This window comes from Salvelinus namaycush, chromosome 9, assembly GCF_016432855.1.
Source record: "Salvelinus namaycush isolate Seneca chromosome 9, SaNama_1.0, whole genome shotgun sequence".
NCBI classification, from domain to species: domain Eukaryota; kingdom Metazoa; phylum Chordata; class Actinopteri; order Salmoniformes; family Salmonidae; genus Salvelinus; species Salvelinus namaycush.
The window spans coordinates 4430418-4455148 of NC_052315.1; the positions used below are offsets into that span (position 1 = coordinate 4430418).

A 24731-nucleotide genomic window follows, 5' to 3' on the forward strand; every position below is an offset into this window, starting at 1 on the left:
ATTCTAATGAGATTATAAATACTGTAGAACAGTAGTCACCAACCTTTTTTTGAGTCAAGATCATTTTCTGAGTAAAAATGCAGGCCGCTCAGATTTTTTTCAAAATGACTTGCAACATTAACCAATTAAAAACAGTTCTGTAGCAAATGACGTTTGTGCAGTAAGCTGTAGGCCCATTACATTATTACTGCATTCTGGCTAGGCTTAAATTGAAAATAATATAGGTATTTGATTACACTGATCATGTGTTGTATTAATTGTGAGGCACAGCTCCCTCCACTCACCGTCCCTCCACTCTCCCTCCCTCCTCTCTCACTCCCTCCACTCCCCGTCCCTCCTCTCTCACTCCCTCCACTCATCGTCCCTCCTCTCTCACTCCCTCCACTCTCCCTCCCTCCACTCACCGTCCCTCCTCTCTCCCTCCCTCCACTCACCGTCCCTCCTCTCTCACTCCCTCCACTCTCCCTCCCTCCACTCACCGTCCCTCCTCTCTCAATCACTCCCTCCACTCACCCTCCCTCCACTCACCGTCCCTCCTCTCTCACTCCCTCCACTCTCACTCCCTCCACTCACCGTCCCTCCTCTCTCACTCCCTCCACTCTCCCTCCCTCCACTCACCGTCCCTCCTCTCTCACTCCCTCCACTCTCCCTCCCTCCACTCACCGCCCCTCCTCTCTCACTCCCTCCTCTCTTCCTCCCTCCACTCACCATCCCTCCTCTCTCACTCCCTCCACTCACCGTCCCTCCTCTCTTCCTCCCTCCACTCTCCGTCCCTCCTCTCTCACTCCCTCCTCTCTTCCTCCCTCCACTCACCGTCCCTCCTCTCTCACTCCCTCCACTCACCATCCCTCCTCTCTCCCTTCCTCCACTCCCTCCCTCCACTCTCCCTCCCTCCACTCACCGTCCCTCCTCTTTCACTTCACACGTGTATACAGGGTTAGTGTGTAATGGTGTATTCAGGGTACATATTTATGGTGTATACAGGGTACATATTTATAGTGTATACAGGGTACATATTTTTGGTATATACAGGGTCAGTATTTATGATGTTAAAAGGGTTAGTGTTTAATGCTGTATACAGGGTACATATTTATGGTGTATACAGGGTCAGTATTTATGATGTTAACAGGATTAGTGTTTAATGGTGTACATGGTTAGTGTTTAATGTTGTATACAGGGTTAGTGTGGTGCATACAGGGTACATTCTAATGGTGTATACAGGGTTAGTGTGGTGCATACAGGGTACCAATTTATGATGTTAACAGGATTAGTGTTTAATGGTGTGTACATGGTTAGTGTTTAATGGTGTATACATGGTACATTCTAATGGTGTGTACAGGGTTAGTGTGGTGCATACAGGGTACATTCTAATGGTGTGTACAGGGTTAGTGTGGTGCATACAGGGTACATTCTAATGGTGTGTACAGGGTTAGTGTGGTGCATACAGGGTACATTATAATGGTGTGTACAGGGTTAGTGTGGTGCATACAGGGTACATTCTAATGGTGTGTACAGGGTTAGTGTGGTGCATACAGGGTACATTCTAATGGTGTATACAGGGTTAGTGTGGTGCATACAGGGTACATTCTAATGGTGTATACAGGGTTAGTGTTTAATGGTGCATACAGGGTTAGTGTTTAATGGTGTATACAGGGTTAGTGTTTAATGGTGTGTACAGGGTTAGTGTTTAATGGTGTATACAGGGTTAGTGTTTAATGGTGCATACAGGGTTAGTGTTTAATGGTGTATACAGGGTTAGTGTTTAATGGTGTGTACAGGGTTAGTGTTTAATGGTGTATACAGGGTTAGCGTTTAATGGTGTATACAGGGTTAGTGTTTAATGGTGTATACAGGGTTAGTGTTTAATGGTGTACACAGGGTTAGTGTTTAATGGTGTACACAGGGTTAGGGTTATAATAAAGTGAGTTTCCATGACATTCCCCTCTGTCACTCTCCACAGTAATAGAGTCTTGGAGCATGAGCATGTTGACAAGTTCATCATGATAGAATTATCACAGTAACTCATTAGTCATCTGCTGAAGAAGTCAGATTTGGTGACTGCCGTACTCTTCTGTGCTTTAGGAGGAAAACTCAGCCTGTTAAAACACGCTTTTTTAAGTAAGTAATTAACTTACAGACGTGAGTTGTTGGTGGAAGTTGAAGCTGTGTTAAGACCGGCAGATCTTGTGGTATTTCCACTTGTCTTGATGGAAACCCAGCAACTCTCTCTAAATAAACCAGCCTTCCTTTTAGAGTCGAGAGACAGATCCCTCATTATAATAGACAGACTTGCCTCCACAAGCTCAGAGGCTCTCGTGTCTGCTCTGGTATTTTGGTTGGTGTTGGTGCAACGTAGAAATAGAATGACTTGAAGTGGTGGAAAAAGTCCCCAATTGTCATACTTGAGTAAAAGTATAGAAACCTTAATAGAAATTTACTCAAGTAAAAGTAAAAGTCACTGAAATTCTACTTGAGTAAAAGCCTAAAAGTATTTGGTTCTAAATATACTTAAGTATCAAAAGTAAATGTAATTGCTCAAATATAGTAAAAGTGTAAATCATTTCAAATTCCTTCTATTAAGCAAAGCAGGCGACACCATTTTCTTATTTTTAACACTCAGACATCATTTACAAAAGATGCATGTGTGTTTAGTGATTTCAGATCAGAGGCAGAAGGGAGGACCACGTGTTGTCTTGATAAGTGCGTGAATTGGACCATTTTACTGTCTTGCTAAGCATTCCAAATGTAACGAGTACTTTGGGTGTCACGTAAAATGTATGGAGTAAAAATAACATTATTTCCTTTAGGAATGTAGTGAAATAAAAGTTGAAAGTTGTCAAAAATACAAATAGTAGATTAAAAAACATGAGCTGGCGCACACCCAGAAAAAATTGTTTGTGTGGAGCTGCTGACTAACGACGCATAAACTATAAACTATGCAAAATAAAGAAAGTCGCACACTCCATGTAAAATATAAATAGTAAAGTAAAGTACAGATACCCCACAAAAATACTTAAGTAGTACTTTAAAGTATTTTTACTTAAGTACTTTACACCACTGCTTGAACAGACATCCTCCCCATTCAAGTCAATGTTCTGTGATGGAGCTTTGATTTGCCTAGTTAAATAAAGGTTAAACATTTCCCCCATTCTAGTTATTCTGTTTCCATGGTGGTATATGTGCTGTTACCCAAATCATGTGATGCCCCTCTGCTCTGATTCCTCTTCTTGATTAGGCACACTGTACACGTGACTAACCACAATCTGCTACTCTGCGTGTGAGTCACTGGCGACATGGCAGAGGTTTCTCATGGCAACAGGAATAACAGGATGCAGTCCCCTCTACAAGCCTTTGTTTTTTTTCACATCAACATTCGACATTCAACATCAAGACCCAAACCTTGGAGTCAGTCAGTGGTTGTAGGAGGAACAATGTTGGCTCCCGTCACCTCGTTTCACACACTAACTGTTGTCTTTGTGTGATGTTTTATTTTATTAACACCACAGGCAGTCTCCACTACCTCACGGAAGAAAAATGCAACCCACTTTATATCCCATTACTTCCCATCAAAAACAGCCAACATTTCTGGATTATTATTTACCGTACGGTAGAAGGTCTTTTACATGCAAAGAACACATTTCACATTGTTTTGGAGTGAATTTCCCCTTTAAAGGAAAGAAAATTTGAAATTTGAACCTTTTCCAACATGAAAAGCACAGCTCAGATCATGACTCAATAAAACATCCCCAAGAATAAGAATGGGGAATTGTACATTCTCACATTTTTAAGAAATGAAAAGAGTAATTTATGATTTGCACTACAGTACGTCAATGCCAACACACATTGGGCAGCCATTTTTCCTTTCTGTTAAATTAACTGGGTAATAAAAATACACATTAGAGCATTTCCCACATCAAAGAAACATTTCCATTTTAAATAATACACATTTTTAGAGAGTGAGCTGGAGAGAAGAGAGAGGGGGGTGGGGGGTGGGGGCAAGCCTTTTAAGAGAGAGGGGCTCCTCTGAGTGTGGAACGATACTGGAGGAGTTTGGTCTTGTGTGGTCCCTGCTTCCCCTTTCTCTCTCTCTCACTCTGCCTAAGCCTATGAGCTGGCTAGGGCCCTTTGCTTACAGCACACCCTGAGCTTTAAAAGGCGGTACACTCTCCTCTCCTCCTGAGTGCTGTGTGGGTCGGTGGGACAGCTTTTCCATCCTCCAGGCCAGTAATGCAGGCATCACCACAGAGCTGGGCCTTCAGGCTGCTCCCTCTCCTCCTGGCCTCTCTCCTGCTTGCCGTTACCGGGAGTACTGTCACAGTTGAAGGTGAGGATTCAGGACCCAGCAGTGGCATTGTCACTGCCGGTAATATTACCAGGGGTCTGGGTGGACGGGCGGATGGATGGGGCTTACAGCTAACTTCAGCCGCGGTTAGTCTCACAGCTAACCTCAGCCGCGGTTCATCTCACAGTTAACCTCAGCCGTGGTTTGTCTTACAGGTATTTTACCCTGATGACGACAGCTTGCCTGTCGAAACGGTGGTTATTAAATTATTGCATCTGAGCTCCTAGACTGTGAGGCTGTGAACTTTTTAAAGTCATCTCACATGTAACCTTAGGCTTGGTTCGTCTCACAGGTAACCTCAGCTGTGGTAATTGTGGTCAGGTGTGTGAGTGGAGAGAAAGAAAGTGTGTGTGTGTGTGTCAGATCCAGCTTATGTAAATTGTTATGACACAACGGGATGGATGGACTGTTTGTCTTTCTGTTGTTTTTGTGTGCAGTCTTCCTCACACCATCAGTTTGTTGCCACTATTCTGAGACTGAGAGGCATCAAGGTGTTTCTTAACTGGTTTTGTCCATTTTTGACGCCTCCTCAGAACCCAAGTCCCCTAGGAAAAATGTCTACTCAATTGTCTCAACTGTAACGTGCTTTTGTGTTTTTTTTTCCATATAGAGGAGCAGGAGAAAGAGAGGGACCCAGCCTATTGGAATGCTCAGGCCAAGGAGACACTCCAAGCCGCGCTGAGACTCCGCCCCCGAGTGCACCGCGCCAAGAACATCATCCTCTTCCTGGGGGACGGTAAAGAGGCAGAACCATAGACATACGATAACCAGATGGTGTTTACGTAAAGCAAGGCATTATCTGGCACTGCAGAGCACAGCCACTTCACTATCTAGCACAGGGATTTCTTTGTCAATTACAGGAGTAAAACTGGAGGAATACTGTTGGATAAATAATTGGAATTGTAGTTATCGAGGCCCAGGCGTGCATCCAACGAACGTGGTTTAAAGAGAGTAGAGCGGCTTTGAGATGCACACTTAGAGGGACACAAGGTCTCAGTGTTTCTGTCATTGGCTGACAGAATTTCTACTCTGCATGAAAAGGTCTATTTTGTGATATTTATGAGGAAGTTCTTCTCCTTCTTCTCCTTCATGAGTCATTTACATTGCCATTTGAGTTATTTAGCAGACGCTTGTATCCAGAGTTAGTGCATTCATCTTAATTAAAACAGCTAGGTGAGACATCCACATATCACAGGCACATTACAGTCACAGTAAATACATTTTTCCTCAATAAAGTAGACATTAGCAAAGTTAGAGCTAGTCTGAAGTGAAGAGTAATGTGAGTGTCATTTTACAAACTGCGGGGGGGGGGGGGGGGGGGGGGGGTTATTTAAGATACTCTTTGACGAGGTTTCAGATGTTTTCAGAAGATGGGACTCTGTTGTACTAGCTTCAGGGTGAAGCTAGTTCCACCATTGGGGTGACAGGACAGAGAAGAGCTTGGACTGGGCTGAGTGGGAGGGTCAAGAGACCAGAGGTTGGCAGAACGGAGTGCTCGGGTTGGGGTGTTGGGTTAGAGCATAGCCTGAAGTTAGGGAGGGGCAGTTCCTCTTGCTGTTCCGTAGGCAAGTACCATGGTCTTATAGTGTATGCGAGCTTCGACTGGAAGCCAGTGGAGTGTGCGGAGAAGTGGGGTGACATGGGAAGGTTGAACACCAGGCGGGCTGCAGAGTTCTGGATAAGTCGCAGGGGTTTGATGGCACACGCAGGGAGCCCAGTCAACAGCGAGTTGCAGTAGTCCAGATGGGAGATGACAAGTGACTGAACTAGGACCTGATCCGTTTCCTGTACGACGTTGGGTCGTACTCTACGAATGTTGTAGAGCATGAACCTGCAGGAGCGAGTCACTGTTTTGATGTTTTCAGAGAACGACAGGGTGTTGTCCGAGGTCACGCCAAGGTTCTTAGTAAAGCCCTTTTGTAAGGAAAAACGAATTATGATTGGCTGGGACTGGATCCCCAGTGGGTCGGTCTGGCTTCCAAGTGGGTGGGCCTATGCCCTCCCAGGCCAACACATGGCTGCGCCCCTGCCCAGTCTTGTGAAATCCATGAATTAGGGCCTCATTTATTTATTTATATGAACTGTAATTCAGATATTTTAAATTGTTGTATGTTGCGTCTATATTTTTGTTCAGTATAAATAGAATTGTATCAATATAAGAGGCTTCTCAATTAAAAACATTAGGAAATACGTTGTGTTTGGTCTTAGAGCACATTAATGAGGGAGGATGACATCATTGTCATCTCATTTGTCACTCAGGGATGGGTGTGTCCACTGTGTCCGCGGCTCGCATCCTGAGGGGCCAGATGGACGGAAGGTCGGGGGAGGAGACAGTGCTCGCCATGGATACCTTCCCTTACCTTGCGCTCTCTAAGGTCGGATGGAACCCTGCACTATTTCACCCTAAACCTCTCACTATGCATCCATTCAATTCACTCAGTCCTTGGTTTCATTTCAGGAAGATGTTTTGCATGCTCTGTTCTCTTGACATGTTGTATCTTGTCGTATTTCACCCTACTACAGCTCAGTACAGTCCTCTTGGTGTTGTTGTAAGAAAATGTTACACAGCTTAAGTTGAATTTGACAATTAAAATTTAAATGCAACCATTGTGGTGAAAGCAGGAAACACAGAATTTAGGTCTATGGTCAGATAGAAGTTAGCCAAACATAATTCCAAAATCTTTTCATTCTCCATTGAATTCTACACATTTTGATAAGAATTTCCGGTCTCTTCGATGTCCTTTCCAGCTTCTCTCACATTCATCAGATAAGGTGCACTGAATGGCAAAGAAAATAATGTAATTTACAGGGACTCAATGACCCCTCCTTTTTTTTTTTTTTTTTTAACGTTTCCCTAAGATTCCAACCCAAGATAGACTGCAAAGTTGTACGTTATCTTATAAACTAGTGTTTAAGAGTCAAGAAGAGACTTCGGACTTTGGACTTTAGTAGCTATTGCAGCTTAGCTGTTACGCAAAGAGCTCTAAGCCTCTTGGCGAGGTTCCTAGGTGTTGGGGAAAGGTTGTTCCAGTACTTATGTATCGCTATGCCCCATAATTTGAGTGTGTATGTGTTTGTTTTGTGCCATACAGACGTACAGTGTTGATAAGCAGGTAGCAGACAGCGCTAGCACGGCTACAGCGTACCACTGCGGAGTGAAGGCTAACGCTAAGACAGTGGGCCTTAGCGCCAATGCAGTGGCCTACGAGTGCAACACCACGTTTGGGAATGAAGTGTACTCCGTGCTACATCGCGCCAAAGCACAAGGTATGGTGTACCGCAACACATACACACTCATTTTATACAGACAAGCAAAAACAAAAACACACAAATGCTCACTTCCACTACCCATCCACAGCCACCCCATACACATTCCATTACACAATTGACCCTTCGTTAAGTCCCGCCCCAAACATTTTGGAAAACCAATCGCAACGCTCCGGTGGATAGCAACTGTCGCTAACCTGTTTTGTGTTTGTAGCTATAGTATCGGAGTCGTTGGAGTCAACACTCTCAATTCTGACTCCAATTTGACAAGACTGGACCAAAATGAGCTAAAAATAGCTACAGCTGCAATGTCAGCGTAGACATGGCAAACCTGTTTAGACAATGTCTGGTATATCATCAAAAGTCATTAATCTCAGCACTTTTTTGGACTCATTCAGCAGTTTTTTACCTGATTAAGTTGAATACTATTGAAAACATAAGTTGAAAATTATGCTGTCACTGCTTCCTGTCAGTAACTTTTGATAAATAGACAGATGTACAGTTTTAAAGTTTCCAAATCACTAACCAATATGCAGAAACAGTTTGTGATATATTGAAACCTAAACATAAAATGTACTATCTACATATACGCTCCACTACATACATTTATTTACATGGACAGTGAAGCAAAACCTTTCACTTTGGCTCTATACTCCAGTATTTTGGATTTGAGATGTTTTAATATGAGGCGACAGTACAGAATGTCACCTTTTATTTGAGGGGATTTTCATACATATCTGTTTGACCTTTAGAATTGAATGCACTTGATGTATCTAGTCCCCCCATTTAAAGGTGTCATAAGTATGTGGACAAATTCACTTACAGTGTATCAAAGTAGTCAAAAGTTTAGTATTTGGTCCTAAATTCTTGGCAATGATTACATCAAGCTTGTGATTTTACAAACTCGTTGGATGCATTTTCTGTTTGTTTTGTTTGTGTTTCAGATTATTTTATGCCCAATAAGAATGAATGGTAAATAATGTACTGTGTCATTATGGAGTCACTTTTATTGTAAATAAGAATATAATGTGTTTCTGAACACTTCTACATTCATGTGGATGCTACCACGGTTACGGATAATCATGAAGGAAATGTGAATAATGATGAGTGAAAAAAGTTACTGATATGGTATGATATTTATACCTCTGTAACTGTCAATTTAACCTTTTACTGCGGTGGGCTAAATGAAGGGGGAAGAAAGGGGGATACCTAGTCAGTTGTATAGGGAAAGGGGGGATATCTAGTCAGTTGTACAACTGAATGCATTCAACTGAAATGTGTCGTCTGCATTTTAACCCAAAGCCTCTGAATCAGAGAGGTGCGGAAGGCTGCCTTAATCGACATCCACATCTTTTGCGCGCGGGGAACAGGGGGCTAATTGCCTTGCTCAGGAGTAGAACAACAGAGTTTTAACTTGTCAGCTTGGGGCTTTGATCCAACAACCTTTTGGTTACTGGCTCAACACTCCTAACCACCAGGCTACCTGCCACCAGGGTCACACAGAGTATTTCTTGGTAGTCTTTAACAAATCTACTTTGAAACAAAAGTATACACCTCACACACATGGTTATGGGCTTTAAAAAAAGATGATACCTGTACCATGTCAGAATAAGAGGTTGCGTCCCAATATTACCTTTTATATACATCACAGAAGACTGAAATATAACAAAACTGTTTGACATAGCAACACACAATTTTCGCAGTAAAAAAATAAATATATATCTTTATTAATTATGAATTTCTAAAATATAATAATAACATTTCAGCCATGAGGCTGAAGGGGGCGCTTTTGGTCATTGACTTCAGGAAAGGGCTATGAAGACAGTATACAGGTAACTGCCAAAAAAAAGAAGCACTTGAGTAAATGAGAGATACCAAGTACAATATACTGAAAGCAGGGGCTTCCACACATGGTCAAGTAAAACAAATGGTGGGCAGGTCATTCTTTTGGCTACCATGGCTACGCCCCTACAGGATGACAATGCCCCCATCCACAGGGCACGAGAGGTACCTGAATGCTTTGATGAGCATGTAAACGATGTAAACCATATGCCATTGCTGTCTCAGTCACCAGATCTCAACCCGATTTAACACTGATGGGAGATTCTGGAACAGTGCCTGAGACAGCGTTTTCCACCACCATAAAAAATACATTCAAATGATTGAATTTATTGTGGAAGAATGGTGTCGCATCCCTTCAATAGAGTTCCAGACACTTGTAGAATCTAAGCCAAGGTGCATTGACGCTGTTCTGGCTGCTGGTGGTGGCCCAAGACCCTATCAGGACACTTTATGTTGGTGTTTCCTTTATTTTGGCAGTTACCTGTATGTTAAACACAAATTATTGCCACAATTACAGTAACAGTCAAATGTTTGGACACACCTACTCATTCAAGGGTTTTTCTTTATTTTTTACTATTTTCTACATTGTAGAATAATAGTGAAGAGATCAAAACTATGAAATAACACATATGGAATCATGTAGTAACCAAACAGGTGTTAAACAAATCAAAATCTATTATATAAATTAGATTATTCAAAGTAGCCACTCCTTGCCTTGATGACAGCTTTGCACACTCTTGGCATTATCTCAACCAGCTTAATGAGGTCGTCACCTGGAATGCATTTCAATTGGCAGGTGTGCCTTGTTAAAAGTTAATTTGTGGAATTTTTCCCTCTTAATGCATTTGAGCCAATCAGTTGTGTTGTGACAAGGTAGGGGTGGTATACAGAAGATAGCCCTATTTGGTAAAATATCAAGCCCATATTATGGCAAGAACAGCTCAAATAAGCAAAGAGAAATGACAGTCCATCATTACTTTAAGACATGAAGGTCAGTCAATATGGAATAAAATAAAATCAAATTTATTTATATAGCCCTTCGTACATCAGCTGATATCTCAAAGTGCTGTACAGAAACCCAGCCTAAAACCCCAAACAGCAAGCAATGCAGGTGTAGAAGCACGGTGGCTAGGAAAAACTCCCTAGAAAGGCCAAAACCTAGGAAGAAACCTAGAGAGGAACCAGGCTATGAGGGGTGGCCAGTCCTCTTCTGGCTGTGCCGGGTGGAGATTATAACAGAACATGGCCAAGATGTTCAAATGTTCATAAATGACCAGCATGGTCAAATAATAATAATCACAGTAGTTGTCGAGGGTGCAGCACCTCAGGAGTAAATATCAGTTGGCTTTTCATAGCCGATCATTAAGAGTATCTCTACCACTCCTGCGGTCTCTAGAGAGTTGAAAACAGCAGGTCTGGGACAGGTAGCACATCCGGTGAACAGGTCAGGGTTCCATAGCCGCAGGCAGAACAGTTGAAACTGGAGCAGCAGCACGGCCAGGTGGACTGGGGACAGCAAGGAGTCATCATGTCAGGTCGTCCTGAGGCATGGTCCTAGGGCTCAGGTCCTCCGAGAGAGAGAAAGAAAGAGAGAAAGAGAGAATTAGAGAGAGCATACTTAAATTCACACAGGACACCGGATAAGACAGAAGTACTCCAGATATAACAAACTGACCCTAGCCCCCCGACACATAAACTAATGCAGCATAAATACTGGAGGCTGAGACAGGAGGGGTCAGGAGACACTGTGGCCCCATCCGATGATACCCCCGGACAGGGCCAAACAGGAAGGATATAACCCCACCCACTTTGCCAAGGCACAGCCCCCACACCACTAGAGGGATATCTTCAACCACCAACTGGAAAATTTGTGCAGTCGCAAACACCATCAAGCGCTATGATGAAACTGGCACTCATGAGGACCGCCACAGGAAAGGAAGACCCAGAGTTACCTCTGCTGCAGAGGATAAGTTCATTAGAGTTATCAGCCTCAGAAATTGCAGCCTAAATAAATGCTTCACAGAGTTCAAGTAATAGATATATCTCAACATCAACTGTTCAGAGGAGACTGCGTGAATCAGGCCTTCATGGTCGAATTGCAGCAAAGAAACCACTACTAAAGGACACCAATAAGAAGAGACTTGCCTGGGCAGAGAAACATGAGCAATGGACATTAGACTGGTGGAACTCGGTCCTTTGGTCTGATGAGTCCAAATTTGTGATTTTTGTTTCCAACTGCTCTTTCACAAAAAAATAAAATAATAATTGTTAGGGGAACGGATGATCTCCGCATGTGTGGTTCCCACCGTAAAGCATGGAGGAGGAGGTGTTTTGCTGTTTACACTGTCAGTGATTTATTTAGAATTCAAGGCACACTTAACCAGCATGGATACCACAGCGGTCTGCAGCGATACGTCATCCCATCTGTTTTGCGCTTAGCGGGACTATCATTTGTTTTTCAACATGATCCAAAACACACTTTCAGGCTGTGTAAGGGCGATTTGACCAAGAAGGAGGGTGATGGAGTGCTGCATCAGATGACCTGGCCTCCACAGTCACCCGACTTCAACCCAATTGAGATGGTTTGGGATGAGTTTGGGATGAGTTGGACTGCAGAGTGAAGGAAAGCAGCAGTGGTTTAAAGTACTTAAGTAAAAGTACTTCAAAGTACTACTTAACTAGATTTTGGGGGTTTCTGTACTTTACTATTTATATAGTATTTACTTCACTACATTCCTAATGAAAATAATGTTATTTTTACTCCATACATTTTCCATGACACCTAAAAGTTCTCATTACATTTTGAATGCTTAGCAGGAAAATATATTTTTTTAACATTTAAAAATAGATGGGCCGTCTGGTTTGCTTAATATAACCAATTTGAAATGATTTATACTTTTACTTTTGTACATAAGTGTTTTTAGCAATTACATTCACTTTTGATACTTAAGTATATTTAAAACTTATACTTTTACACAAGTAATATTTACTGGGTGACTTTCACTTTTACTTGAGTCATTTTCTATTAAGGTATCTTTACTTTTACTTAAGTTTGACAATTTAGTACTTTTTCTACCACTGAAATGCAGCCAACAAATGCTCAGCATATGTGGGAACTCCTTCAAGACTGTTAGAAAAGCATTCCAGTTGAAGCTGGTTGAGAGAATGTCAAGAGTGCAAAGCTGTTATCAAGACAAAGGGTGGCTACTTTGAAGAATCTAAAATATATTTTAAATTGTTTAACACTTTCTTGGATACTACATGATCCCATAAGTGTTATTTCATAGTGTTGATGTCTTTCATAGTGTTGATGTTCTACAATGTAGAAAATTGTAAAAAATAAAGAAAAACCCTTGAATGAGTAGGTGTGTCCAAACTTTTGACCGGTATTGTATATATACTGTGTGTCTCACTAGCTTAATTACCATTTAAAGAGTAAAAAAATGCTAACCCTAATGATCTGGGTAATTGATTAGCAATACACATGGAGCCTTCTTATAATCTCTACTTACCAAAATATTCAAGGATAACCAGTAACCTACGTCAGCCTAGCTGCCTAGACAGGACTTTTGGAGTCGACTCTGACTCTCGGTTGTCAAGGAGTCGAGGAATCTTCTCTTCTGAAGTCGACTCTCCACCATTAAGTTTCAAACGTATTGGAAGCCAACGAGGACAATGGCAAAAGTCATACTGGCAGAGTCTTTTCATGAAAAAATGTATCGCTTAAACGGCTAAATAATTGAACTGTGCACCAGGGGTAGTCACGACTGTGATTCCTGAAATACAGAGCCTATTGATGGAGTATTTTACAAATCAGAAAATGATGCGAAGTTGCATTGTTTGGTAGCTGGTTAGCTAGCTCTCAGTCTTGGTCTTGTCTTAGTCTCAGTGTCTCATTGACCACCATTGCTAACGTTAGCTAGTCAGTTAATATAACTTGTTTTCTCCAAATGCATGTTAGCTAGCTAAGTTAGCCAACGTTATATTATGAATACAACTCTCATCTACTGTTGACAGCAGGATATGATTTTAGATGACTAATTAGTTCCAAAATTGGTTAGTAGCTTTGACTGCACGCTGACAATACATTGAGCCATCCAGTGGCTAGCCAGACTACAAACTTGATTTTAACCAGGTATATTTTTACCAATTTTACCGTCAAGCAGTTTTAATGACAGTTCAACAAAAGCGAGTCTCCAGATTAGCAAGGGGTAGTTTGTGTTTGATTTCATTGTCAAAAACACAGTTTGAGTTCATCGAGTGGAGTTTTCTCCAGTAGTTTCAAAGTGTAATTGAAACGGTTGATTGAGGTAGCAACAGTAACCAAGGGGGCGGGGCTTACAAATGGTCAAGGTTCACTATCATTATATATATCTTGTATCCACACCCTCACACACTCCACCATAGATAGATAGATGAGGATGATAGGATTGCAAGGTTATCTAAAGTGCAATGTTCTCAACTCATTATCTACTGTGTCTGGGAGTAAAACGATAATCTGATATTAAGTAACCCTTAAAGGCCCAGTGCAGTCAAAATTATATATTTTTCCTGTGTTTTATATTATATTTTACAACAGCTGATGAAACTAACACTGTAAAAGTGTGAACAAATTCCTCATAGTTGTTGTTTGAAAATAAAATCGACACAGGACCTTCTAATCAGCAGGTTAGCTTGGGTGGGAGTTTCGGCTTTCCATGGTGACATCACCATGTGGTAAATTGGTTAATAGACCAATAACAAAAAGAGTTCCAAACCTCTCTGCCAATAACAGCTAGTTTTCCCTTTTCCCATCCCCACTCAGACCACTCACAGGCAGTTGTAGCATATTTCTTGCTTGAAAAATAGTTTTTTGCTAAAAAGCCATTTTTGCCCATTTTAATGGAAATCTATTACTGTAAGGTACTTAATTGTTACACAGAAATGATTTGATATTGATTTAAAATGGCTGCATTGGGCCTTTAAGACCCATAACCCTTTTACTTGTTAATCATTGATTGTTATATTTAAGGCCGTGATTCATTCCTAAACAGATTAACGACCTGCACACAATAAAATACTTTTAAACGCAATTTCCCAGACATTTGTGGACATTGAGTTGATAGTAACCATGCTGTAGATGTAGACTCAAGTAGAAATCATTTTGTGAGCTGCAGGTAGCCTAGTGGTTGGCTAGTAACCAAAGGTTGCTAGTTCCAAACCCTGAGCCGACTATGTGAACATGCTGTTAGTCACTAAGAATAAGAGCGTCTATTTAAAATGTTTGTATGCCTCAATATAATTTCATAGTTGGAGTACCATTGTAGAATCAGTTGTTTTTGTGTCTGTCAGTGAACAGTGTGTGCATGTCTAGGGTGTGGAAGTGTGTCCTAATATGGACAATGTACACCTCTGTGTTTGTCAATGGGATATGTGTTCCAGGGAAGTCAGTGGGCATCGTGACCACCACTCGTGTACAGCATGCCTCTCCTGCTGCCGCCTATGCCCACTCAGTGAGCCGTAGCTGGTACAGCGATGCTGACATTCCCTCTAGTGCCCGCCGACAGGGCTGTGTCGACATTGCCACACAGCTGGTGACCAACGTTGACATTGATGTAAGTCTCCATGAAGGCCTTTTATTGGTATCACAGTGTATATATACTATCATCTCCAGTCATTGCTTTTCACTGCAGTATTTCCCAAACCTGGTCCTAACCCACTGGGCACAGATGTCAGTTCAACGACTATTTTTGATTTGGTTCAGTTGTCAACTAAACTGAATTTAACACGAAATTGACAAAATAATTCACCATGTCATTGGATTTAGGTGAAAGTGAAGTTGAGTGAAAAATATAAAACAGAAATTCCCTTACATAGATTTTTTTTCAAATACAAAAATGTTTCCACTTTGATTCAATGTCATCACATTGACTTTTTCGGGTTGAAATGATGTAGAAATATCATTAATCCCAACCAATGGTTTGCCCAGTGGGTAGAGTCCCAAAGGGATGCAGATTTTAGTTTTGGGCCCGAGCACTCAACAAGGAATGAGCGAGTCTTTTTTTTAAACTGCACTGTCGGTTAGAGGCTCGTAAGTAAGCATTTCACTGTAAGGTCTACATCTGTTGTATTCGGCGCATGTGCCTAATACAATTTGATTTGATTTGGGAGAGGGAGGAGGAGAGAAAATAGAGAAAACAGAATCTGGGGAAAGCAGTTCCCCCTGTGGTAACAGTAATCAACATCAAGCATTTGACCTGTGTTAGTCCAAGGGCAAAAAACTCAAATATGCACACCTTTAGGTCCCCAGGACCAGGATTGGACAATACTGTACTACTTACTGTGTGTGGAATGTACACAGTAATATGAAGTATCTATCTGGTGCATCAGGTTATCCTGGGTGGGGGGCGGATGTATATGACACCAAAGGGAACTCCAGACCCTGAGTACCCCACTTCCTCGTCCCGGAAAGGGGATCGGAAAGATAAGAGGAACCTCATTGACGTCTGGATGAAGGCTCAGCAGGTACACATTGATAATGTCTGTTGTTGGTCACATTGAGGGGATATTGTATGAGCCTTTACATCTAAAGTGTTAATGTTAGTGTTCTGGAACCTGTTGTCTGTTAGAACCCCACATAACTGTGTTAGTGTTCTGGAACCTGTTGTCCGTTAGAACCCCACAGAACTGTGTTAGTGTTCTGGAACCTGTTGTCTGTTAGAACCCCACAGAACTGTGTTAGTGTTCTGGAACCTGTTGTCCGTTAGAACCCCACAGAACTGTGTTAGTGTTCTGGAACCTGTTGTCCGTTAGAACCCCACAGAACTGTGTTAGTGTTCTGGAACCTGTTGTCTGTTAGAACCCCACAGAACTGTGTTAGTGTTCTGGAACCTGTTGTCCGTTAGAACCCCACAGAACTGTGTTAGTGTTCTGGAACCTGTTGTCCGTTAGAACCCCACAGAACTGTGTTAGTGTTCTGGAACCTGTTGTCTGTTAGAACCCCACAGAACTGTGTTAGTGTTCTGGAACCTGTTGTCTGTTAGAACCCCACAGAACTGTGTTAGTGTTCTGGAACCTGTTGTCTGTTAGAACCCCACAGAACTGTGTTAGTGTTCTGGAACCTGTTGTCTGTTAGAACCCCACAGAACTGTAGTGTTCTGGAAGCTGAACCCCACAGAACTTCAGCCAGTTCCCTTATGAAAGTGGCAAAATAACTTTCATGGTCATGTTCATTCGGGCACACAATGTAAAACTAATTGCAACAGATTTTTTTTTGTAACATTGTAGTTACTCCACAATACTAACCTAATTGACATAGTGAAAAGAAGGAATATTCCAAAACATGCAGCCTGCTTGCAACAAGGCAATAAAGTACTACTGCAAAAAAGGTGGCAAGGAAATTAACTTAATGTCCTGAATACAAAGCTTTATGTTGGGGCAAATTCAACACAACTCATCACAGAGTACCACTCTTCATATTTTCAAGCATGGTGGTGGCTGCATCATGTTATGGGTATGCTTGTCATCGGCAAATGGAGGGAGGATAAAAAGAAAATGAATAGAGCTGAGCACAGGAAAAATCATAGAGGAAAACTTGGTTCAGTCTGCTTTCCAACAAACACTGGGAGACAAACTTACCTTTCATCAGGGCAATAACCTAAAACACAAGGCCAAATATACACTGGAGTTGCTTACCATGACGAAATTGAAAATTCTGAGTGGCCCAGCTACAGTTTTGACTTAAATCTGCTTGAGAATCTATGGCAAGACTTGAAAATGGCTGTCTAGCAATGATCAACAACTGACTTGACAGAGCATGCAAATATTGTTCAATCCAGATGTGCAAAGCTCTTAGAGACTTATCGTGAAAGACTCAGCTGTATTCACTGCCAAAGGTGATTCTAAGATGTATACACTCAGAGTTGGTGAATACTGATGTAAATTAGATATTTATGTATGTTTCACTTTGTCATTATGGGATATTGTGTGTATATGGGTGAGAAGAAATTGTATTTAATCAATTTTGAATTCAGCCTGTAACACAACAAAATGTGGAGTATTGTCTGAAGGCATGGTGTGTATGGACAGTATATGAATAGAAAAGGTGTGTACAGCAGTAGTTAAATAGGATGAGCCATGACTAGAATACAGTATTATACATATGGAATAGGTAAAACAGTATGCAAACATTATTAGTGACCAGTGTTCCATTATTAGTGACCAGTGTTCCATTATTAGTGACTAGTGTTCCATTATTAGTGACTAGTGTTCCATTATTAGTGACCAGTGTTCCATTATTAGTGACTAGTGTTCCATTATTAGTGACTAGTGTTCCATTATTAGTGACTAGTGTTCCATTATTAGTGACTAGTGTTCCATTATTAGTGACCAGTGTTCCATTATTAGTGACTAGTGTTCCATTATTAGTGACTAGTGTTCCATTATTAGTGACTAGTGTTCCATTATTAGTGACCAGTGTTCCATTATTAGTGACCAGTGTTCCATTATTAGTGACTAGTGTTCCATTATTAAAATGACCAGTGTTCCATTATTAGTGACCAGTGTTCCATTATTAGTGACTAGTGTTCCATTATTAAAATGACCAGTGTTCCATTATTAGTGACTAGTGTTCCATTATTAAAATGACCATTGTTCCATGTCTATGTACATAGGGCAGCAGTCTCTAAGGTGCAGGGTTGAGTACCAGGTGGTAGCCAGCTAGTAACGGTGACTAAGTCCAGGTTGATATCCTGTTCCAGTCTGTTTTCTTCCATTTGTTACCCGCTGAACATGAGCCAGGCGTAATTTACAGCTTAGGCCTGTATTTACTACTTAATTGCCAGTAAAAATTGTTAGGTGCAACTGATGTTGTGTTATCGCATGACGTCAATATAAAGCTCTGAATCAAACAGTGTCCTCTGTGTCTCTCTGATGTCTGTGTTTCAGCACAAGAATTCCCAGTATGTTTGGCACAGGAAGCAGTTTGACGAGATTAATGTAAAGACTACCGACCGTCTCCTGGGTAGGTTGGTTTTTATCAACATTCTGTATAAATGGACACACACACACACACATCAGAGGCGGCTGGTCGGAGGAGCTATAGGAGGATGTAACGTCTGCAATGGAATACATGGAACGGAGTCAAACGTGGTTTCCATGGTTTCCATATGTTTTATACGTTTTATACCGTTATGTCTTTATTCTCCATTCCAGCCATTACAATGAGCCCGTCTTCCTATAGCTCCTCCCACCAGCCTCCTCTATGTCACACACATATGCGCACACCCTACACACAGCCCCACGTACTATCAAACACACTCACAAACACCCACAAACATACATTCCCTTAGCCGCTAGTGTATATGAATGTTATTAGGTGTTGGTGTTATATATACCATGCCATTCTATTGACTAATGAATGATAAGACTGTCACTGAAGTTTTGTCTGAGAATTGATGATTTCCTAATATGGATGACGTACACGGGGGGCTTCAGTTTTTCTTCACCAGGAAAAACGGACTTCTGTCATTAACCGTTACCAAAAGGTGAACTGCGTTCCCAACATTGTGTTCTCTCTTTTATTACTTTCTTCCTCCCTCTCTCTTTCCTTCTTGTGGCGGCAGGTCTCTTTGAGCCAAAGGACATGAGGTTTGAGGTTTTCCGGAATGCCACACGTGACCCGTCCATCGTCGAGATGACAGAGAAAGCCATTCAGATCCTCAGCAAGAACCCCAAAGGCTACTTCCTCTTTGTAGAAGATGAGTACCTTTATTTAAAACCCAAAGGCTACTTCCTCTTTGTAGAAGATGAGTACCTTTATTTAAAACCCAAAGGCTACTTCCTCTTTGTAAAATATTCTTTGTAAAAGATGAGTACCTTTATTTAAAACCCAAAGGCTACTTCCTCTTTGTAAAATATTCTTTGTAGAAGATGAGTACCTTTATTTAAAACCCAAAGGCTACTTCCTCTTTGTAAAATATTCTTTGTAAAAGATGAGTACCATTTATTTAAAACCCAAAGGCTACTTCCTCTTTGTAAAAGATGAGTACCTTTATTTAAACACATACTGTAGCAGGGGCTACTATTACATATACAACAAGAACTGTTAAGATGAAACATTTCCCCGGCTGCATCCTGTTTTGCATTTATGATAGTGTAATTTTTGACAGTAATTACTGACAGCATGTATTGACAGCTGTGGTTGTATTGACAGCTGTGGTTGTATTGACAGCTGTGGTTGCATTGTCAGCTGTGGTTGTATTGACAGCAGTGGTTGTATTGAAAGCTGTGGTTGTATTGAAAGCTGTGGTTGTATTGAAAGCTGTGGTTGTAATGACAGCTGTGATTGTAATGACAGCTGTGGTCTGCTTCAAGATTGTTTTGATCACGTGGACTGGGATATGTTTCGGGTAGCCTCTGAGAATAACATCGACGAACATACAGATACGGTGACTGAGTTCATCAGGAAGTGTATAGGAGATGTTGTACCCACTGAGACTATTAAAACCTACCCAAACGAGAAACTGTGGATAGATGGCAGCATTCGCGCAAAACTGAAAGCGCAAACCATTTAACATGGCAAGGTGACTGGGATTTATGGTCGAATACAAACAGTGTACTTATTTCCTCTGTAAGGCAATCAAACAGGCAACACGTCAGCACAGAGACAAAGTGGAGTCATAATTCAACAGCTCAGACACGAGACGTATGTGGCAGGGTCTACAGACAATCAAAGGGAAAACCAACTACAAAGGGAAAACCAGCCATGTCCCAGACACCGACGTCTTGGTTCCGGACAAGCTAAACACCTTCTTCGCCCACTTTGAGGACGACACAGTGCGCTGACGCGGCCTGCAACCAAGGACTGTGGGCTCTCCTTCTCCGTGGCCGACGTGAGTAAAACATTTAAGCGTGTTAACTCTTGACATGTAAGACATTTTAAGCGGGTTAATGTTGACATTTACGCGTGTTAACTCCTCACAAGACGGCATCCCTAGCTGTCATCCTCAGAGCATAAACAGACCAGCTGGCTGGACTGTTTACGGACATATTCAATCTCTCCGTATACCAGTCTGTTGTCCCCACTTGCTTCAAGATGTCCACCATTGTTCCTGTACCAAAGAAAGCAAAGGTAACATAACTAAATGACTATCGCCCCGTAGCACTCACTTCTGTCATCATGCTTTGAGAGTTAAGGATCATATCACCTTACCTGACACCCTAGATCATCTTCAATTTGCTTACCGCCCCAATAGATCCACAGACAATGCAATCGCCATCGCACTGCACACTGCCCTATCCCATCTGGACAAGAGGAGTACTTATGTAAGAATGCTGTTCTTTGACTATAGCTCAAGCATTCAACACCATAGTACCCTCCAAGCTCATCATTAAGCTCGGGCCCTGGGTCTGAACCACGCCCTGTGCAACTGGGTCCTGGACTTCCTGACGGGCCGCCCCCCCAGGTGGTAAAGGTAGGAAACAACACCTCCACTTCGATGTCCTCAACACTGAGGCCCCACAAGGGTGCGTGCTCAGCGCCCTCCTGTACTCCCTGTTCACCCATCACTGTGTGGCCACGCACGCCTCCAACTCAATCATCAAGTTTGCTGACAACACAACAGTAGTAGGCCTGATTACCAACAATGACGAAACAACCTACAAGGAGGAGGTGAGGGCCCTCGGAGTGTGGTGCCAGGAAAATAACCTCTCACTCAACGTCAACAAAACAAAGGAGCTGATCGGGGACTTCAGGAAACAGCAGAGGGAGCACGCCCCCATCCACATCGACGGGACCTCAGTGGAGAAAGTTCCTCGCCGTACAAATCACTGATGATCTGAAATGGTCCACCCACACAGACAGTTTGGTGAAGAAGGCGCAACAGCACCTCTTCAACCTCAGGAGGCTGAATAAATTTGGCTTGTCACCTAAAACCCTCACAAACTTTTACAGATGCACAATTGAGAGCTCCCCGATCACTGCCTGGTATGGCAACTGCACCGCCCGCAACCGCAGGTCTCTCCAGAGGGTGGTGCGGTCTGCCCAACACATCACCGGGGGCAAACTACCTCCCCTCCAGGACACCTACAGCACCCGATGTCACAGGAAGCCCAAAAAGATCATAAAGGACATCAACCACCCGAGCCTGTTCACCCCGCTATCATCCAGAAGGCGAGGTCAGTACAGGTGCATCAAAGCTGGGACTGAGAGACTGAAAAACAGCTTCTATCTCAAGGCCATCAGACTGTTAAACAGCCATCACTAGCCAGCTACCACCCGGTTATGTAACCCTGCACCTTAGAGGCTGCTGCCCTATATGCATAGACTTAGAATCACCGGTCACTTTAATAATGTTTAAATAATGTTTACATACTGCTTTACTCATCTCATGTATATACTATGTTCTATTCTACTGTATTTTAGTTAATGCCACTCCAACATTGCTCAATCTAATATATATGTATTTCTTAATTCCATTCTTTTACTGTTAGATTTGTATGTATTGTTGTGAATTGTTTTAGGTACTACTGCACTGCTTGATACTACTGGACTGTTGGAGCTTGGAAGACAAGCATTTCTCTACACCCGAATTAACATCTGCTAAATATATGTAATGTGACCAATACAATTTTATTTGATTTAATGGCAGCAGTGGTTGTAATGGCAGCTGTGGTTGTATTGACAACTGTGGTTGTATTGACAGCTGTGGTTTTGTGGTTGTATTGACAGTTCTGGTTGCAATGGCAGCTGTGGTTGTAATGGCAGCTGTGGTTGTGTTGACAGCTGTGGTTTTGTGGTTGTATTGACAGTTCTGGTTGTAATGGCAGCTGTGGTTGTATTGACAGCTGTGGTTTTGTGGTTGTATTGACAGTTCTGGTTGTAATGGCAGCTGTGGTTGTATTGACAGCTGTGGTTTTGTGGTTGTATTGACAGTTCTGGTTGTAATGGCAGCTGTGGTTGTAATGGCAGCTGTGGTTGTAATGGCAGCTGTGGTTGTGTTGACAGCTGTGGTTGTGTGGTTGTAACGGCAGCTGTGGTTGTACTAACAGCTGTGGTTGTAGTGGCAGCTGAATTGTTTTTTGTTAGTTAACAAAGTGAACTTCTACTTGATTTTGAAACAATGTTGTTCAAGAGGGGTCCTAAATTGCGATAGGCTACTCAAATGTTCACACAATTTTCACAATTAATGATTCATGCAGATGTGTTCATTTTGAGGATCTCAATTTAGGATTCAATGATAAAGGAGTAGAAAGATGTCCATTTTTAGGACACCCTCAGTCTTAAGGCCCCCCCCCCTTCTTGAGTCAATCATCAACTCTCCTTGAGTCAATCATCAACTCTCCTTGAGTCAATCATCAACTCTCCTTGAGTCAATCAACTCTCCTTGAGTCAATCAACTCTCCTTGAGTCAATCATCAACTCTCCTTGAGTCAATCATCAACTCTGTCTGTGTTGTGTTGTTCTTGTTTTACGAGGGAGAATTGACCACGGGCACCATGATGGCATTGCCAAGCTGGCGCTGACTGAGGCTGTGATGTTTGACCGGGCGGTACAACGAGCCTCCCGGCTCACCAGAGAATCAGACACCCTCACTGTCGTAACCGCAGACCACTCCCACGTCTTCACCTTCGGAGGAAACACCCCCCGTGGAAACCCCATCTTTGGTACGGCCCAAAACAGTCGTAGTCCCATGTGTGTTACAGATAGTACTGTGTATATTTTAGGAGATCCTCAAGGATCGCAAGGATGTCCTACAATGTACACTGTACTGTAAGATATACAGTCAAGGGTGCAATGTCATATATTTTTGTGTCCAGCATAGAATGTAATGTTCACCGTCATGTTATGTCAACCATTTTGTGTCAGGTTTGGCACACAAGAAGGCAGATGATAGGATGCCATTCACTAGCATCCTGTATGCCAACGGTCCTGGTTATGTACATGTGAATGGAACGAGAGGAAACATCACATTGGTGGATTACTGTAAGTATACTTCAACAATTAAAGTAATACAGGCGGTAGCTGTTTTGTAAAATGTGTGCGCATGTGAATTGTTTGTGTGTGTGTGTTTGTCTGTGTTTGTGTGTGTCTAAGCGTGCATGCATGTACATGTATATTTTCAGACGTGCTCATGTTCCTCTTTCGTACATGACTGTGGTATAGTGTAGTGCTTTTCATACTGTTTTGTTCTTAGCCCCTGGCTAGACTGGCGCTGAGCTAGCTTATTCTGTGTTCACACAAGCGTTTGTTAACACAGGGCTAAGGATTCACACTTGTATTCCAAAGCCCTGGGCTAACGGACAAACACACATGCGAACAACATTCTCTCTGCCACGTGACCAACATTCTATCTCTGCCACATGACCAACATTCTATCTCTGCCACATGACCAACATTCTATCCCTGTCAGGGGACCAACATTCTCTCCCTGCTAGGGGACCAACATTCTATCCCTGCCAGGGGACCAACATTCTATCCCTGCCAGGGGACCAACATTCTATCTCTGCCAGGGGACCAACATTCTATCCCTGCTAGGGGACCAACATTCTATCCCTGCCAGGGACCAACATTCTATCTCTCCACATGACAACATTCTATCCCTGCCAGGGGACCAACATTCTATCCCTGCCAGGGACCAACATTCTATCCCTGCCACGGGACCAACCTTCTATCTCTGCCAGGGGACCAACATTCTATCTCTGCCAGGGGACCAACATTCTATCTCTGCCAGGGGACCAACATTCTATCCCTGCTAGGGGACCAACCTTCTATCTCTGCCAGGGGACCAACATTCTATCCCTGCCACATGACCAACATTCTATCCCTGCCAGGGGACCAACATTCTATCCCTGCCAGGGGACCAACATTCTATCTCTGCCAGGTGACCAACATTCTATCCCTGCCAGGTGACCAACATTCTATCCCTGCCAGGGGACCAACATTCTATCCCTGCCAGGGGACCAACATTTTTTCCCTGCCAGGGGACCAACATTCTATCCCTGCTAGGGGACCAACATTCTGTCCCTGCCAGGGGACCAACATTCTATCCCTGCTAGGGGACCAACATTCTATCCCTGCCAGGGGACCAACATTCTATCCCTGCTAGGGGACCAACATTCTATCCCTGCCAGGGGACCAACATTCTATCCCTGCCAGGGGACCAACATTCTGTCCCTGCCAGGGGACCAACATTCTATCCCTGCTAGGGGACCAACATTCTATCCCTGTCAGGGGACCAACATTCTATCCCTGCTAGGGGACCAACCTTCTATCCCTGCCAGGGGACCAACATTCTATCCC

At 42.7% G+C, this 24731-nt stretch overlaps 1 protein-coding gene across 1 annotated transcript in view; it reads left to right on the forward strand.

Annotated features, from left to right (window-relative positions):
* The window catches only part of LOC120053637 (intestinal-type alkaline phosphatase-like), a 48150-nt gene that overhangs the window by 11687 nt on the left and 11732 nt on the right, over nucleotides 1–24731 (forward strand). Inside the window, exons 2-10 of the mRNA XM_039000790.1 lie at nucleotides 4953–5078; nucleotides 6602–6717; nucleotides 7435–7609; nucleotides 14873–15045; nucleotides 15821–15955; nucleotides 18377–18452; nucleotides 19054–19188; nucleotides 22904–23095; nucleotides 23298–23414. Coding sequence (XP_038856718.1) covers nucleotides 4953–5078; nucleotides 6602–6717; nucleotides 7435–7609; nucleotides 14873–15045; nucleotides 15821–15955; nucleotides 18377–18452; nucleotides 19054–19188; nucleotides 22904–23095; nucleotides 23298–23414 — 1245 coding nt within the window. The remainder of the gene's footprint in view (nucleotides 1–4952; nucleotides 5079–6601; nucleotides 6718–7434; nucleotides 7610–14872; nucleotides 15046–15820; nucleotides 15956–18376; nucleotides 18453–19053; nucleotides 19189–22903; nucleotides 23096–23297; nucleotides 23415–24731) is intronic.